The sequence below is a fragment of the Podarcis bocagei genome, assembly GCF_964188305.1.
Source record: "Podarcis bocagei genome assembly, chromosome: 13".
Classification (NCBI taxonomy): domain Eukaryota; kingdom Metazoa; phylum Chordata; class Lepidosauria; order Squamata; family Lacertidae; genus Podarcis; species Podarcis bocagei.
In genome coordinates this window covers 17,585,327-17,600,880 of record NC_138138.1, presented here as the reverse complement: position 1 = coordinate 17,600,880, position 15,554 = coordinate 17,585,327, and the positions used below count along the sequence as shown (strand labels likewise).

The 15,554-nt window shown below is 43.7% G+C and overlaps 1 protein-coding gene across 1 annotated transcript in view; it reads right to left on the bottom strand.

The window, feature by feature from the left end:
• LOC308570947 (uncharacterized protein) overlaps positions 1–15,554 on the bottom strand; it is a 114,887-nt gene that overhangs the window by 35,042 nt on the left and 64,291 nt on the right. The window contains exons 8-12 of the mRNA XM_081166007.1: positions 10,750–10,876; positions 5,307–5,494; positions 3,910–4,521; positions 2,571–2,798; positions 531–610 (exon numbers count right to left, since the gene is read on the bottom strand). Coding sequence (XP_081022133.1) covers positions 531–610; positions 2,571–2,798; positions 3,910–4,521; positions 5,307–5,494; positions 10,750–10,876 — 1,235 coding nt within the window. The remainder of the gene's footprint in view (positions 1–530; positions 611–2,570; positions 2,799–3,909; positions 4,522–5,306; positions 5,495–10,749; positions 10,877–15,554) is intronic.

Genomic DNA, 15,554 nt, shown 5'->3' with positions numbered 1-15,554 from the left:
TCCATGACCATTTTGCACAGAGGTTCCATTCCCAGCCCTGTTCCACACCCTTTGCTGAACCCATTACACCCTGCCCAGGTGTGCGATTGCGAATCAATCAGACGCATGTTTGTTTGTTATTGCCTTAATTAAGATAGGTGTCTCATACCAAGTGATATCACTGGTGGATTTAATTCAAAATTGCTTGCTGTATTTTCACCTGTGACAAAGATTACATCATGGGTGACAAACCGATTCTTTTTAGGAGTGGGTCCCTAATCCTTTATGGGGGCTATCTACCAATTGGTATGGAGACAATTTGGTTTTTATGCCACTTGAATGAGAAAGATATCTAAATTGCACTCCTTGAATCAACACGTAAACCAAAGTAAATTTTCCCTTAAAATTTATACTTCTCTAAACATTTGCGATGCAGTACTCCAATCAAACAACATGTACAAAAATGCAAAGATCACCAATTCTTTATTTATCCTTTTCCACAACTTCTAACATGCCTTATTTTTGAAAATCGTATATCCTGTGTCTCTTACCCTTCTGGGGTGAAATCTTGCCTTGAGGACATGGAGCACAACCATAGCAGCAGAATGGCTCCCCCTCCTTCTTCTCCTTCCTGGAACCAGGAGGGCAATTTGGGTTACATACCGAAAGGGGTGGCACCTGCTCATTTAAAGAAACAGATAAACCGTTTAGCACAGAGAAGTAAGTAGCACTTTTGGTTTCTTTTTTCTTCCAGCTGGCAGTAGGAAGACACCAAACTACTTATTCGAAACACAGTGCCAGGCTGCTCATTTGGCTCTTCGTGGTTTTTTTTTTAAATAATAAACAAAAATAATGCGGAAACTGACCATGTTTGAGCCCCTTTCTGGCATTCAGAAAGAATGCATGATAGCTGAAATAGGGAAGGGGGTTGGGGGTTCATCTTTGCCAGCCCTGCCCCCTTTTGTCCCCATATATACAGTAATACCTTTTACACCTCCAATTTTCCAATCGCAGCAAGTGTAAAAAATAATAATCATGCTTTGTGAAGATGACAGAAGCGTAGTGCCAAAAAAGATCTACTAATGTGGAGGTCTTGTGGAGTGTGGGCTCACCAGCTCTGCCCAAATTGTTCCCATAGCTGTTCCACCAATCATCTCTGCATACTAAGCAGAAAGCTCTGACAGGCTGAACACACTGAGAAGCCTCCCTGTTATTTAGAATTTTCTGTTCTTATCTCAGTCCCCAAATATGAGGAGTCATCTAAACAAGTTCAGCCAAATATTCTTAGAAGCCCCTTCACAGCCATGCATTTTATCTTAACAGATGCATTTTCAAGTGTATTTAATCCTACCAGATATATTGTTCAAACAATATTGGTACTTTTTTGAGGTGAGACTATACCACAAGATCCACAGAAATTTGAAACCTGTTCCAATATGTGTACTAGTCTGAGAGGTATAAAATTGTAGACAATATGAAATTCTCCTCCACCCATGCCTACAGTTCCTTTTTCCTTAGGATACAAGTGGCTAGCATAAGCACACTTCTTGTTGTTTTTTAAAAAGGACCATGAATAATGGAATGTGTGGTTTGTCTTAAAGGTAAAGGGACCCCTGACCATTAGGTCCAGTCGTGACCGACTCTCGGGTTGTGGCGCTCATCTCACTTTATTGGCCAAGCGAGCCGGCGTACAGCTTCCGGGTCATGTGGCCAGCATGACTAAGCCGCTTCTGGCGAACCAGAGCAGCGCACGGAAACAGCGTTTACCTTCCCACCGAAGCGGTACCTATTTTCTATTTGCACTTTGACGTGCTTTCAAACTGCTAGGTTGGCAGGACCAGGGACCAAGAAATGGGAGCTCACCCCGTCACGGGGATTCGAACCGCCGACCTTCTGATCGGCAAGTCCTAGGCTCTGTGGTTTAACCCACAGCGCCACCCATGTCCTGTGGTTTGTTTTAGGTGTCTCAATAAAATTAGGGCTGCCATATGTCCGGGATTTCAAAGGCGGAAGCGGCGTCCTGGGGAAAGTTCTGGAAGGTGGAGGTTTGTCCTGGATCTTTGGCAAGTAAAACAAAAATCGTGGGATTTTGGCATGTTTGTCGAGGGAGATTCAGGGGGTCCTGAAATAGGTCAACCCTAGTATAATTGAAAGGTGTGGTAGCTTGGGTGTGATTCACACACACACACACACACACACATACCCATTATGTCTAAGAAATTCATTAGAGGTTTTCAGCTAGTGCCTCTTCTTCATCCCAAGAGACTCATGAAACACACTTGGACAAAAAGAGCCCCAAGTCAAAAGCCACATGCCATATCCAGATGCTGGACAAGATTGGCCAATGGCATTATTCTGCACTAGTTGGGCATTGATCTGAGCCAGCAATCATCTTATGTTGAGATTCCTGTATCCCGGACAACATGAGCTTCAGGAAGTCTTCCAACTCTATGATTCTATTATTCTTAAGCAGTGCAGAGGAAAATGTTGAGAATCTGGCTGGAAGGGCAGGTATGTGCTGGACTGATGATCTGTAAGTAAAATAACATTATCTTTTCCTATCTCTCATAGATGTAGGAACTATGCCTCACCTGGTGAAAGCTTCTGTGCCACACCATTCTGTTGTCATCAAGGGTGAATGCCTGGTCAGGTGTAGCCTCCACATCCACCCTTCCAACCTTGACCCTCACGAAGGAGTTATTTGGGAAAGTGACCATGTTGGTAATATCAAAGCCAGCTTCTACTTCCCAGCTCTCACCAAAAGATACAGTTTCTCCGGCAGAGTTGTTGAAGGAGACAGTCCTAAGGAAGTAATGGAGCTGCATTGAAATAAAAATAGTAACTGTGAGGTAATGGATATGTCTCTCCTTTTTGGCACTCACGATGCCTCCAGTCTGTCTGTACAGTGTTTTCTATACCAATATTTTAGGAACTGTAGCCATTATTGTAACCAAGCTATGTTTGACTGCCTGCACAACTGACTGCTGTATGGAAAAGCACATGAATCTGACCTTTGAAGAGCTTTGCAAGTAAACAATGTATAACCTATTAATTATGTGACCTGTCTTTGTGCTAAGGAAGTGGGATGTTTTGGGATCAACTAGAAGGGGTACATTCTAAGGTTTCAACGCCTGCATTTCATGCCATTATTTGCTGCATGAGTTGCCATATTAAATCTCTTCTGGGGTTCTCTCACCAAAGAGTCCAACAAGAATGATATTGTTTAGCAAGCACAGCAAAAACTAAAAAAAAAAAAAGGTTTGAAGTCCTCTTCCTTGCTGTTCCCCATCTCATTTCCCCAGCCAAAGCTACATTTTTCTCCAGCACCACCTGCCTTTCCTTGCCAGGTCTCTCCTTCTCCTCTCAGTCTAGTCTCGGATACTCCCTGTAACTTGTGTGCAGTGAAGCTGCTTTGGAAGAAGCAGCACAGTGCCGGATTGGATCCGCCTTGACTAACAGGTTCTCTGCACGCAAAGGAAGTTGCTCACAAAAAATCAGGACAGTACAGAATAGGATCCTCCTGCTTAAGAGCTGTAAGCAGAACGGCCTGATACTTCCCTGTGCTAGTCCTTAATGAGCAGCTTCTTCACACAAGGGGAGAATGTGGTCTAGTAGTGAGAGCTTGCAATTTTTCAGGGTACTGTTTTGCATATCATTGCCTATGTCAAATTATAACTCATGAGGCATTACCTGCCAAGGCCAAACCTCCTGCATCCCTCCTTCCACCGCTGCCCTGTGTTTGGTTCTGGACAAGAACATGGCATGTAAAGCATGTGCCGTTGTATAGACAGCATTATAAAGACTGTAGCTGTGGCCAGCCATGCTCATCACAAATGCAGATGAAGGGAGATCTTCCAGCTTCTCCTCTCCAGTACAGGTTCCACTGGCCTGCTCCTCTGTATTGGAGTTTGGAAATAAACAGAGAAATACCTGTGCCCAGAACTGCTTGACAAAGCCATTTCCATTTGCCTCAAAAGGATTTTGTGCCTGAAGAAAGGCTTTGAATCCTTGTACCACATTTGAATGAACTGCAAAGGAGAGGGAACCCTGGAAGACTTGCATATCCACGTTCATTTGATAGGTCAATGCTTTGAAATCCAGCTGTGCCGTCAGAATCCACACCTTGCCTACAGACATCTTGGTCACATTTTCCAATTCACCAAGAGCTACTATGTCTCTCATGGCAAGCATGTACTTTGTTTCTCCATAGAAAACCACCACCTTGGCTTTACTTTCCATAATAACTTGATAAATTTGAATCCAGTGGGGATACATGTCATAATACTCAGCCATATATGTCGTTTTCAGGGTTGTCTCTGAGAAGGCCAAGCAAATGCCTTTCTGGGAGAGAAGAGGTTTCAGGGTCTGAATAAACCTCTCTCCACTGTCTCCACTAGCAAGCAACCCAACCCATGTCCAGCCAAAGTGCAAAAGTAACTCAACAATCCCAGTGTACTGATGGGCTTCATTGGGCACCATCTTGTAGAAGGAAGTAGATTCGCTTTCACCAGCATGCTCTGGGGCAAAGGAGCCATAAGTGATCTAAAGGGAAATAAAGGAGCATTATTTATAAATGCAGAAGGACTGGGTATTTGAACCCAGGGGGCAAAATGAGCCAGTCGCCTTAAGAAGGCAGGTTCCACAAAGCTCCTCTGCCCTCCTTTTCTTTATCCACTGTGATCTCTAGGCTTTTTCTCTACTGCTACTTTTCTCTCCCCTATTTCTTTCATGTTGCTTCACCACAACATTTCAGCTCCTGATTTCATTGTGTCTTCCCTTCCCTTCCCTTCCCTTCCCTTCCCTTCCCTTCCCTTCCTCTCTCAAGCCACTAACACACAAAATCCCCATCAAGTCCCAGAATGTGTGGGCAGCTGATTTCTGATAGGCAGGCTTCCAGCTTTGCAAGGGAGCAGCTTCAGTCTCCAACCAGTAGGCCATGGAGCAAAGGTGAGAGGGTGTCAGTTGGCAGAATGGAATTTGGATACATGTTTTTAGGTGTGTGTGGACAAGGAAGTGGGGTGAGAGGAGCACTCTTCCACCATCCCATTACCTTCTCTTCATCCATAGACACTGACAGTCTGATGCTTGGTGAAGAGGAATGGCTACCTAGAGCAGACATGTTTTTTATTATGTTGATAGCTTAATGTCACCTGACAGCTTGATGCTACGCATTCTATTTAATTGTGCAAAGCACACTGGGAACACTTTTTGTGAAAGGCAGAATCAATCTCCTTTGTCTCTCACAACTATCTCTATATTAAACAAATCCTTTCTGAATAGAAAACATCATGGTGAATGAGTGTGGAAACCCCAAGACTGTATCTTACCTGGGGAATCTTGTAGATGCCCAAGATGTTTGCCAGGTAGACAGAGGTATCCAAGTCCAGTCCCCCAATAACTGCCACCAGGTGTTTCTGGATATTGCACTTGTAGTTTGGTAGAAGGGTGGAGAGAAGGTTCAGAGCAGCCCAGTAGGTCATCCTTTCATCGAAGTAACTGTCATAGATGTGGAATCCTAAGGTGATATTAGGTAAGATCTTGGGGTTCTCATTAATCTCCTTGACAGCAAATACCAAGGCCAGAATATGCTGGTAGTTCTTTGGCACAATACTGCAACAAGAATTTTATGCTGTATCAGTGGGAAATATCCTATGTTGTTGTTTTTTAATCTGCTACTTAATGATTCTTTAATATTTTAGTGCAAATTGTGCCCCAATATACTCATATCTACAGAACATTTCCCACTGAAATAATGCATTGTATTCCAATTCTATTCCAGTTACACTAATATATGAATTTTTATGCACACTTTGCCTACATATATTCATTTTTGTTTACATTGTTTGGCTGGAGAACTGTTTTGAACAATTTGGAGAAATGTGAATTTCAAATGATGGCTGTGTTTTGGTTTTTATAACTATTTAGAGCAAAGAAAGTTTGGTAGGTTCACCTTCAAATATAAACTGATTTGAATTGCCTCCTTCCCAAGAATGGAATACTGATGTTTACTTTGGGGTTCAGCATATACTTGAAAACACTTTTTGAAGACCCAAGAGATGCTGCGGCTGACAGACGCATCTAAAGCCTTTTATCTCATACCAACTTCCCTAAGCCTCCACTCCTGTTCAGTTCACTCACAGATTAGTTGAGCAGCTAGGTACAGTCTGCCTCTGACTGGCAAACTACTCAGGTTATATTCTTGGCTGCTTGGACATCCAAGCTCCTTTAAGAAATCTGCATTTCTAATGTTCTTCTGGTATGAACTGAGCAGAATTTTGGCTTAATGTAGGGTTCATTCAAACTTCCCCTAGTCCTGTCATTTCCCTCAGGCAATACCTGATCTTTACTGCTCAATTGGAACTCACACCTCCCTCAGAACTTCTCCTAACTGGCAGTTAACTGACATTTATTCACTGATCACTACCTTCAGCTGAATACAGCCTGAATGTATCTGATCCAGGCCCTGCCTATAAATATTAAACACAATTGTCTAGCCTGACTTGGACGAGAACATCAGGCGTTATTCGAGCATCAGGGGTTATTCAAAGGAGAGGTGAGACTTTAAGACACTTCACAAAAGAGTTTCTGAGGTGAAGATTGAGAACAGAGAAGGGCTTTCCATCTTAAACTAGGGAGGTTCAACCTGTGAGTCCTCTCGTTAAACTCTCCATGAAAGAGATTTTGTGGGATGTGGGGAGGAGAGAAGACATCAACAAGACCAGGCTCTCTCATCTCACTGACACATTCAGATCTGCATTTCCCTTCAGTGGAAGTAAATCCCACTGAAATCAGGGGAACTAGCTTCTGAGTAAGCCTGGTTAGAGCTGGGGGATATTTCAGTATCATTTGACATTTGATGTCTTTACTGGGTATTAAGAAGTTGATGAATAGTTAGCCTTTCTTTGAAGTCTTCTTTGTCAAAAGCAGCAAAGAGATGAGAAGCAAGTCCGCCAACAATAAGATGACCACGTTGGTAGTATTCATGTGGAATTCTGGACAGATCATGGACGGTACAATTCGTGGTATGTTTGCACACCATAAGTGGCAGATGAAAGAGAAGGGGCACAATAAACAGCAGCATACTGAAGCAAATATTCTTCTCAAACAATCTTATTTCCATCCAGCACATGAACCTTGCTTCACAACCAACCTCAGTACAATATTCTGCCTTATCACAAACAGCACTTCTCTAACAATTCACAGATTAAAATCCTATTTTATAACTTGATTAAGAAAACAGTTAAACTCCTTCCTCTTCCTCTGTCCTCTCCCTTGCTGAGAATGGCAAGAAGAGGTTATAATACCCATGTTTTGACATTGGTTAGTATTCTCTGGAAATCTACTGAGACATTATCCAAGAGAGACTTAGACATGCTGAGAGTGATAATTATAGGTGAGATAATAACAAGCTCTCTTTACATCAGGAACATCAGAAAATACCCAAACATAATAATAATAATAACTCTCTTTCTGATGTTTCATTCAAAGTGGTTTCTGACTGTTTATGGGACAACAAAAGGGCATGCAGAATTAAGAGCAACGAGGAAGAGAAGAACAGTGGGCCAGTCTCTTATCAATGCTGACCAGTGCAAATTATTAACCTGACCTCCTAAAAATACCACCTGAACACCAGTTCATTAGTTTTTGGATCATTATACCAGGACCAAAGAATGGTGGAAAGGAATGAATTCTGTAGGCGGCTTGCAATGGTAGCAAGGAAAAATAGGAATCAAAAAAGAAGATTGCTCTGGATGCCAAGATCCAGGTTGGGGGCACAAACTCTTTGTTGAGAGATTCTCACAAACAACTCTTTATGTTCCTTATAGAAAAGCACCTCACAACTAGTTGGAGAGAGAAATATATAGAAGTAATAAATAAAATGTAGTGAATGGTGGTATTATATTTTCTAATAAAATGAAGCTTAATTTCACTCATGTTCAAAATGCTTTAACTTCAAAATATTCATTCAGATGCATTCTGCTCTATCTTATAACATAAAAAATACCAAAACTGTTATTCATTTAATTTTAAGTTTAAAACCCCTCACCCCACCAGGTATGGTGTAGCATATATTGCCCATAACCATGGGCATCCCCCACTGCACACGAATAATAACTACCATATGTTGTGGCGTACAAGATGATTTTTAATCCCTGGAAAATCACCCCAAATGTCAGGGGTCGTCTTATACGCCGGGTATACGCATTGGGAAGGAAGAGAGGGAGACGGTGAGCAGAGGCGCCCCTTCTGCTGTCGCTCCTCCTCCCTCCCCACAGAAGGGGGCGCAGAAAGTCCTTCTGAGTGAGGTGCGCGCCCGCCCGCCAAATGCCTCACCTCAGGCTGCTGCTACTGCGATGGCAGAGGCAGCGGAGGGGTGCACGCTCTGCCCCTGGCGGTGCTCAAATTCGACAACTCTAAAATTCTAAAATTTAACAGCAAAGGTTGGGGGTCGTCTTATACGCCCAATCCCCTAATACGCCAGAATCTACACTAAATAGTTATGGAGGAAGAGCGCTGGAGAGTTCTCATGGCTTGTGAGGGTAGTGACTGGAGGTGCAGCAGGGGGTTGTTTACGCTACTCAGCCCCCCCACCTGACAGCTAATGTGCATAGAAGAGCGGCAGAAGCAGCAACTTTCCCCACACATCCTCCAGTCAGCCCCCCAAATTCCAGATGTGGGTATTTTAGGTGCAGTATTCCTGATCTGGAAAGGAGAGAGAGCAGTAGAGAAGACATTCAAAAGGTTTTAGAGGGTGCTACCCACTTATCCAATCTTCATTTATGTGTGGGGGCACTTGAACATAACCCCCATGTAAGTGGGGACTCACTGTACTGAAATCTGTGAGACTGGTTCATCATGACAGTCGCAACTCTACAGAAACCTTACTGAGAGGAAAATAACCTAGAAAGGAATGAGACTTTTTTTAAAAAAAGAAATTGCCTCTCAATGTATTATTTTTTCCTGTTCAGTTTCTAATCAATTCTAATCAATTGTAGTCAGGTCTCAATCTTTTATGGTACTCATCACAGATTTTTGGTTTCCAAATAAGCCTTAGGGTTAAAACAAGATGAGGGGCTCCTGTCTCAGAGAGACCACAGGGGATTTTAGAAGAAAGTGCACATAGGAATCGCAACATGTAAAATACAACCTAATTGAAGGGTGTGGATAAAGAGAGATTAAATTGATCATAGTTTGGTAGGAAAAAACCAAAGGATGAAAGGATAATTTATTATTTCCTCTTTATTAACTGCTTCTTGCTGTTCAGATCAGGCCTCAACACAATGATGTAGCATTTGGGAGCAAAGATGGAGCCTAGTATCCCAGCACTGGAGGCCAAGATGGAGAAGATCTCCACAGCCACCATGTATTTACCCTTGGTGCTCAGGTACACTGGAACAAAGGAGATCCAAACACTACAAAACAAGAACATGCTGAAGGTGATGAATTTGGCCTCATTGAAGCTCTCAGGCAATTTCCTGGCAAAAAAGGCCACAACAAAGCTGACAATGGCCAAAAAGCCCATGTAGCCCAGGACACAGTAAAACAGGGTGAATGACCCTTCGTTACAGCCAAGAATGATTTCCCTCATCACAGAGTGCATGTCAGAATCAGGAAATGGAGGGGAGGTTCCTAACCACACAGTGCAAATGCCCACTTGGATAAGGGAACAAGAAATCACAATGGCGCTTGCCAGTCTTTTCCCCACCCACTTTCTCATGCGGGATCCTGGTTTGGTGGCCACAAAGGCCAGAACCACCGTGATCGTTTTGGCCAGAACACAAGAAACGGTCACTGTGAAAACAAGGCCAAAAGCCATTTGTCGGAGCAGGCAGCTCACTCTTTCTGGTGGGCTGAGAAAGATCCATGGGCAGAGGAAGCAGAGCAGGAGGAAAGTGAGGAGAGTGTAGGTGAGGTCCCGATTGTTTGCTCTGACAATGGGTGTGTCCTGATGTTTAATGAAGATGACTAGGACCACCACTGTGAGGAGAGAGAGAGAAAGAGCAAACAATGCTAAGCTCGTCCCCAGAGGCTCTTTAAGGGACAGGAAGCTGATGGTCTTTGGAATGCATTGTGATTGTTCCGTGTTGGGATAATGATCTTCAGGGCACGCAACACAGTCATCCATATCTGGAGAGAAAATAATACTTTCAGATTTCAGATGTGTTGGAGAGCAACTACTAATGGTGTTAGTATGGAACTCATAAGCTTAAATTAGATATATCACAGATATTTCCAGAGTAAGCAGATTGAGAGTGATGCTTGAGAACCTCACCTCAGCACTGTGTCATGAGGGGTGTCCTGTGATGGCTTACTAACTCCCCATAAACCATGTTGTGCAGTTTAGATGGACACAGTGGTAAGTACTAATACAAATCAGCCTTGCATTATAATTGTTCAGAACAGGAACTGAGGAATGTGTCATACCAACTCAGATCACTGGTCCATTCAGCTCAGCATTACCTGCTGTATTTTAACATACATCATGGGTGACAAATCCTTTTTTTGGCAGGGGGGCAAGGACAACGTCCATATTCCTTTATGGGAGCTGTGTGCCGATAGGGATATATGAGAAATTTGATTTTGTTGACATTTGGATGGGAAAGTTATGTAAATTGTACTTCTTGAACCAACACAAAGCATAATAGAGTTTCCCCGAAAAATGGCACAGTTCTCCAATCAAACAAAATGTACAAAATGCAAATTTCCATAACTTTTCCATAATTTCTAAGATTACTTATGTTTGAAAAGTATATCTCTTTTTTTTCTCACCTTTCTCAGATGAAATCTTTCCTTGAGGACATGGAGCACAACCATAGCAGCAGAATGGCTCCCCCTCCTTCTTTTCCTTGCTGGAACCAGGAGGACAACTTGGGTTACACACAGAAAGGGGTGGAACCTGCCCATTTAAATAAACACTTAAACATTTTAGCACACAGAAATCATTAGCACTTTTTGTGTCCTTTTTCTTCCAGCCAGCAGTAGGAAGACACTAAAGTACTTATTCCAAACTCAGTGCCAAGCTACTCACTTTCTTTTTCATTGGGTTTTTTTAAAATAAAAAATAAATGCTGAAGCTTACCATGTTGGAGCCCCTTTCAGGCATTCAGGAAGAATGCATGAAGATGCAAAGGGGAAGAGGATTGAGGATTCACCTTCACCAGCACTGCCCCTATTGTCCCCATACAAAATGTAACACCTGTTCCACCCCCAGTTTTCCAATCAAAGTATGTGTAAAACAATCCTGCTTCTTGGAGAGGACAGAAGCGTCGTCCCAAGAATGAGCTACAAATCTGGAGACTGTGTGGAGAGTGATCTTATGCTCAGGTCCAACTTGTAGGTTTCCCACAGGTATCTGGTTGGCTACTCTTGACAACCAGGGGCATTTTCTGTATAAAAACACAAATATCTACCTTATACAGTAAGTCCGCTCCACTTCACTGTGGGGAGGAGTTGTGGTGGACCGCCTGGCCACCTACTCTCCTCCGGGGGCGGGGGACGAAATCCTGCGTTGCCCGGGGATCTCAGCCGCGTCAGTGACCAGTCGGCCAATCCGCTAGCTGGTGGGGTCATGGCCAGGACCATTTAAGCTGAGGCACGAGCCGGAGGGCTTCCTCTTGGCACACTTCTTCAATCTCCCGCCCTCCCTCCCTATTTTACAGGTTTCTCTTTATTGGTCTTGCAAGACAGAGCTGTTCCGCCTGGCCTTTGGTTCAGACTCAGTCTGACCCTCATTTTTCCCTTCCCTTATGGTCTTGATTGAGGCTGCATTTTAAATTGCATTTTAACCTGTATTTCAAATTGTGTTTTTTTCCCCTGTTATGTTTTTACTGTGGTTTTATTGGTGTTAGCCACCCTGAGCTGGGGTGGGCGGGGTATAAATAAATTATTATTATTATTATTATTATTATTATTATTATTATTATTATTATTGACATCGGTTGGTTGCCACTGAGGGGCCTGGTAGGAATTTTTCCACTTGGCAAAATTGGCATGGGGCCATTTGGTTTTCGCCTACCTCATAGTAATCGTCACAACTTTGTAAGGTTTTGCAGCTAGGCATTGTTTGACCTTATGATGGGGGAGGGGAGGTGTGGCCATCACCTGCCCCTCCAAGCTTAAGGGTATTCCTTTAAAGGAATCCGGGGGTGTGGATAATTTCTGAAGCCCGGTGCAGGGCTAGGGCCATGACATGACCCCGTCGGGAACACCTGGGGGAGGTCAAGTTGGTCTGCACCATCGGGGCTCCCCCTTCTGGTGGTATACCCTTACCTGACTCCCTGCGCTATGGGCAGGAGTTGGATATAGTCGGGTCTATTCAATGCCTAAGCCAATACCGCTCACATTCTGTAATCAATAAAGTTGTGGCCAAAATTTGCCCAATTACATTAACCTAATATTTGTGTCCTGGTGTGTTTTTATTCTTCAACGAGGGGGTGGTTGTGGGGTCAAGACATGCAACAACCAAAACAATATCATTCCCAGATCAAAAGGCGAATGATACTCTAATCTGATGGTCAACTGGGAGAAGAGGAATGTTTTCACCTGGCACCTAAAGATATGTAGGTTTGAGTCTTCCTCAGTCTAAGAAGCTGAGGCTCCAATACTTTGGCCACCTCATGAGAAAGAAGACTCCCTGGAAAAGACACTGATGTTGGGAAAGATGGAGGGCACAAGGAGAAGGGGATGACAGAGGACGAGATAGTTGGACAGTGTTCTCGAAGCTACCAGCGTGAGTTTGACCAAACTGCAGGAGACAGGGGAAGACAGGAATGCTTGGCGTGCTCTGGTCCATGGGGTCACGAAGAGTTGGACACAACTAAACGACTAAACAACAACAAAAACAACAACAGTCTAGGAAGTCCATTTCCCCATTTCCCTCTTGGTGAGAAAGAACCTGCTTCCTTCCCATCGGAGCAACAAACATCTTATTCCTGCCAAGAGACTCATTATATACCCTGGGATAGAGAGACACACAAGCTAACATTCACATGCATGCCATATCCAGATGCAGGACAAGACTGGCCATTGGTGTTTTCCTGGGCAAGATGGGCCATTAGCCTGATCCAGCAAGCTCATCTTACGTTCTTATGTAGTGCAGAGGAAAATCTAAAAATGCAATACCATTGTTTTCCTATATCTCATGCATGTAGAAAGTATGCCCCACCTGGTGAAAGCTTCTGTGCCAGATCATTCTGTTGTCATCAATGGAAATTTGCTGGCCTGGGATGGCTTCCACATCCACCCTTCCAACCTTGACCCTCACGAAGGAGTTATTTGGAAAAGTGACCATGTTGGTAATATCAAAGCCAGCTTCTACTTCCCTGTTCTCACCAAAAGATACAGTTTCTCCAGCAGAGTTGTTGAAGGAGACACTCCTAAGAAAGGGATGAAGCTGCATTGGAAGAAAAATTAACATAGTAACTATAAAGTAATGCATATGTCTCTCCTTTTTGGCACTCACGATGCCTCCAGTCTGTCTGTACATGCAAGAATTGCTATACAAACCTAATCTGTTCTTGGGAAATCATTAGTAAGGAGAGCCTTTGCCTACTGAGCCGACAACTTCTATTCTTTCCTATTGGGAGAATCCCAATGCATTCCTGACCAAGAAGAAATGAGAAAAAAAATCCACGCCTTTCAGTTCCCACTGCTTGGATATCCGCTCTGTAACTTGTGTGTGGAGAAGATTAGATTAGATCCGCCTTCACTAACAGCTCCTCTGCACATAAAGGAAGTTGCTCACAAAAAAGCAGGACAGTGCAGGATTGAATCCTCCTGCTTAAGAGCTGTAAGCAGAACGGCCTGATACTTCCCTGTGCTAGTCCTTAATGAGCAGCTTCTTCACACAAGGGGAGAATGTGGTCTAGTAGTGAGAGCTTGCAATTTTTCAGGGTACTGTTTTGCATATCATTGCCTATGTCAAATTATAACTCATGAGGCATTACCTGCCAAGGCCAAACCTACTGCATCCTACTTAACAGCAGATAGGCATTACCTGCCAAGGTTGAAGCTCTTGCATCTCTCCTTCCTCCACTACCCTATATTTGGTTCCAGGCAGGAACATGGCATGTAAAGCATGTGCTATGGTATGGATAGCATTATAGAGACTGTAGCCGTGGCCAGACATGGTCATCTCAAAAGCAGACGAAGGGAGATTCTCCAGCTTCTCCTCTCCAGTACAGGTTCCACTGGCCTGCTCCTCTGTATTGGAGTTTGGAAATAAACAGAGAAATACCTCTGCCCAGAACTGCTTGACAAAGCCATTTCCATTTTCCTCAAAAGGATTTTGTGCCTCAAGAAAGGCTTTGAATCCTTGTAACACATTTGAATGAACTGCAAAGGAGAGGGAACCCTGGAAGACTTGCATATCCCGGCTTATTTGATAGGTCAATGCCGTGAAATCCAGCTGTGCTGTCAGAATCCACACCTTGCCCACAGAGGTCTTGGTCACATTTTCCAATTCACCAAGAGCTACTATTTCTCTCAAGCCAAGCATGGACTTTGTTGCTCCATAGACAACCACCACTTTGGCTTTACTTTCCATAATAGCTTGATAAATTTGGATCCAGTGGGGAAACACGTCATAATAATCAGCCAAATACGTCGTTTTCAGGTTTGTCTCTGAGAAGGCTACACAAATGCCTTTCTGGGAGAGCAGAAGTTTCAGGTTCTCAACAAATCTCTCTCCACTGTCATTATCTCCAGCAAGCAACACAACCCACATCCAACCAAAGTGCAGAAGTAACTCAACAATCCCAGTGTACTGATGGGCTTCACTGGGCACCATCCTGTAGAAGGAAGTGGTTTGGCCTTGAGCAGGATCCTCTGCAGCAAAGGACCCATAAGTGAGCTAAAGGGAAATAAAGGAGCATCATCCATAATTGCAGAAGAACTGGGTATGTGCATTGAAGGCATACCCACCCAGGAGCCAGAATGAGCCAGTTACCATAAGGCAGGTTCCAGAAAGCTGGGAGTGGGTGCAGATTGCACCCTGTGTTTCTCAGCTTCCAGCTCCTTCTCTGCCACCCCTGCATGCTCAGTTTCCTGTGTTCCTGCTTCCCACTCCTTTTCCTTCTCCACTTTGATCTCTAGGTTTTTAGATGCTTTTCTCTCCCGTTTCTTTCATGTTGCTTCACCACAACATTTCAGCTCCTGATTCATGGCATCTTCCCTTCCCTTCCCTTCCTCTCTCAAACAACTAACCCACAAAATCCCCATCAAGTCCCAGAATGTGTGGGCAGCTGGTTCCTGATAGGCAGGCTTCCAGCTTTGCAAGAGAGCAGCTTCCGTCTCCAACCAGTAGGCCATGGAGCAAAGGTGAGAGGGTGTTGGTCAGCAGATTGGAATTTGGATACATGTTTCTAGGTGTGTGTGGATAAGGAGGTTGGGTGAGATGAGCACTCTTCTACCATCACATTACCTTGTGAAGGGCAGGATCACTCTCCTTTGTCTCTCACAACTATTTCTATATAATACAAATCCTTTCTGGATAAAAGACATTATGGTGAATGTGTGAAATCCCCAAGGCAGCATCTTACCTGTGGAATCTTGTAGATGCCCAAGATGTTTGCTAG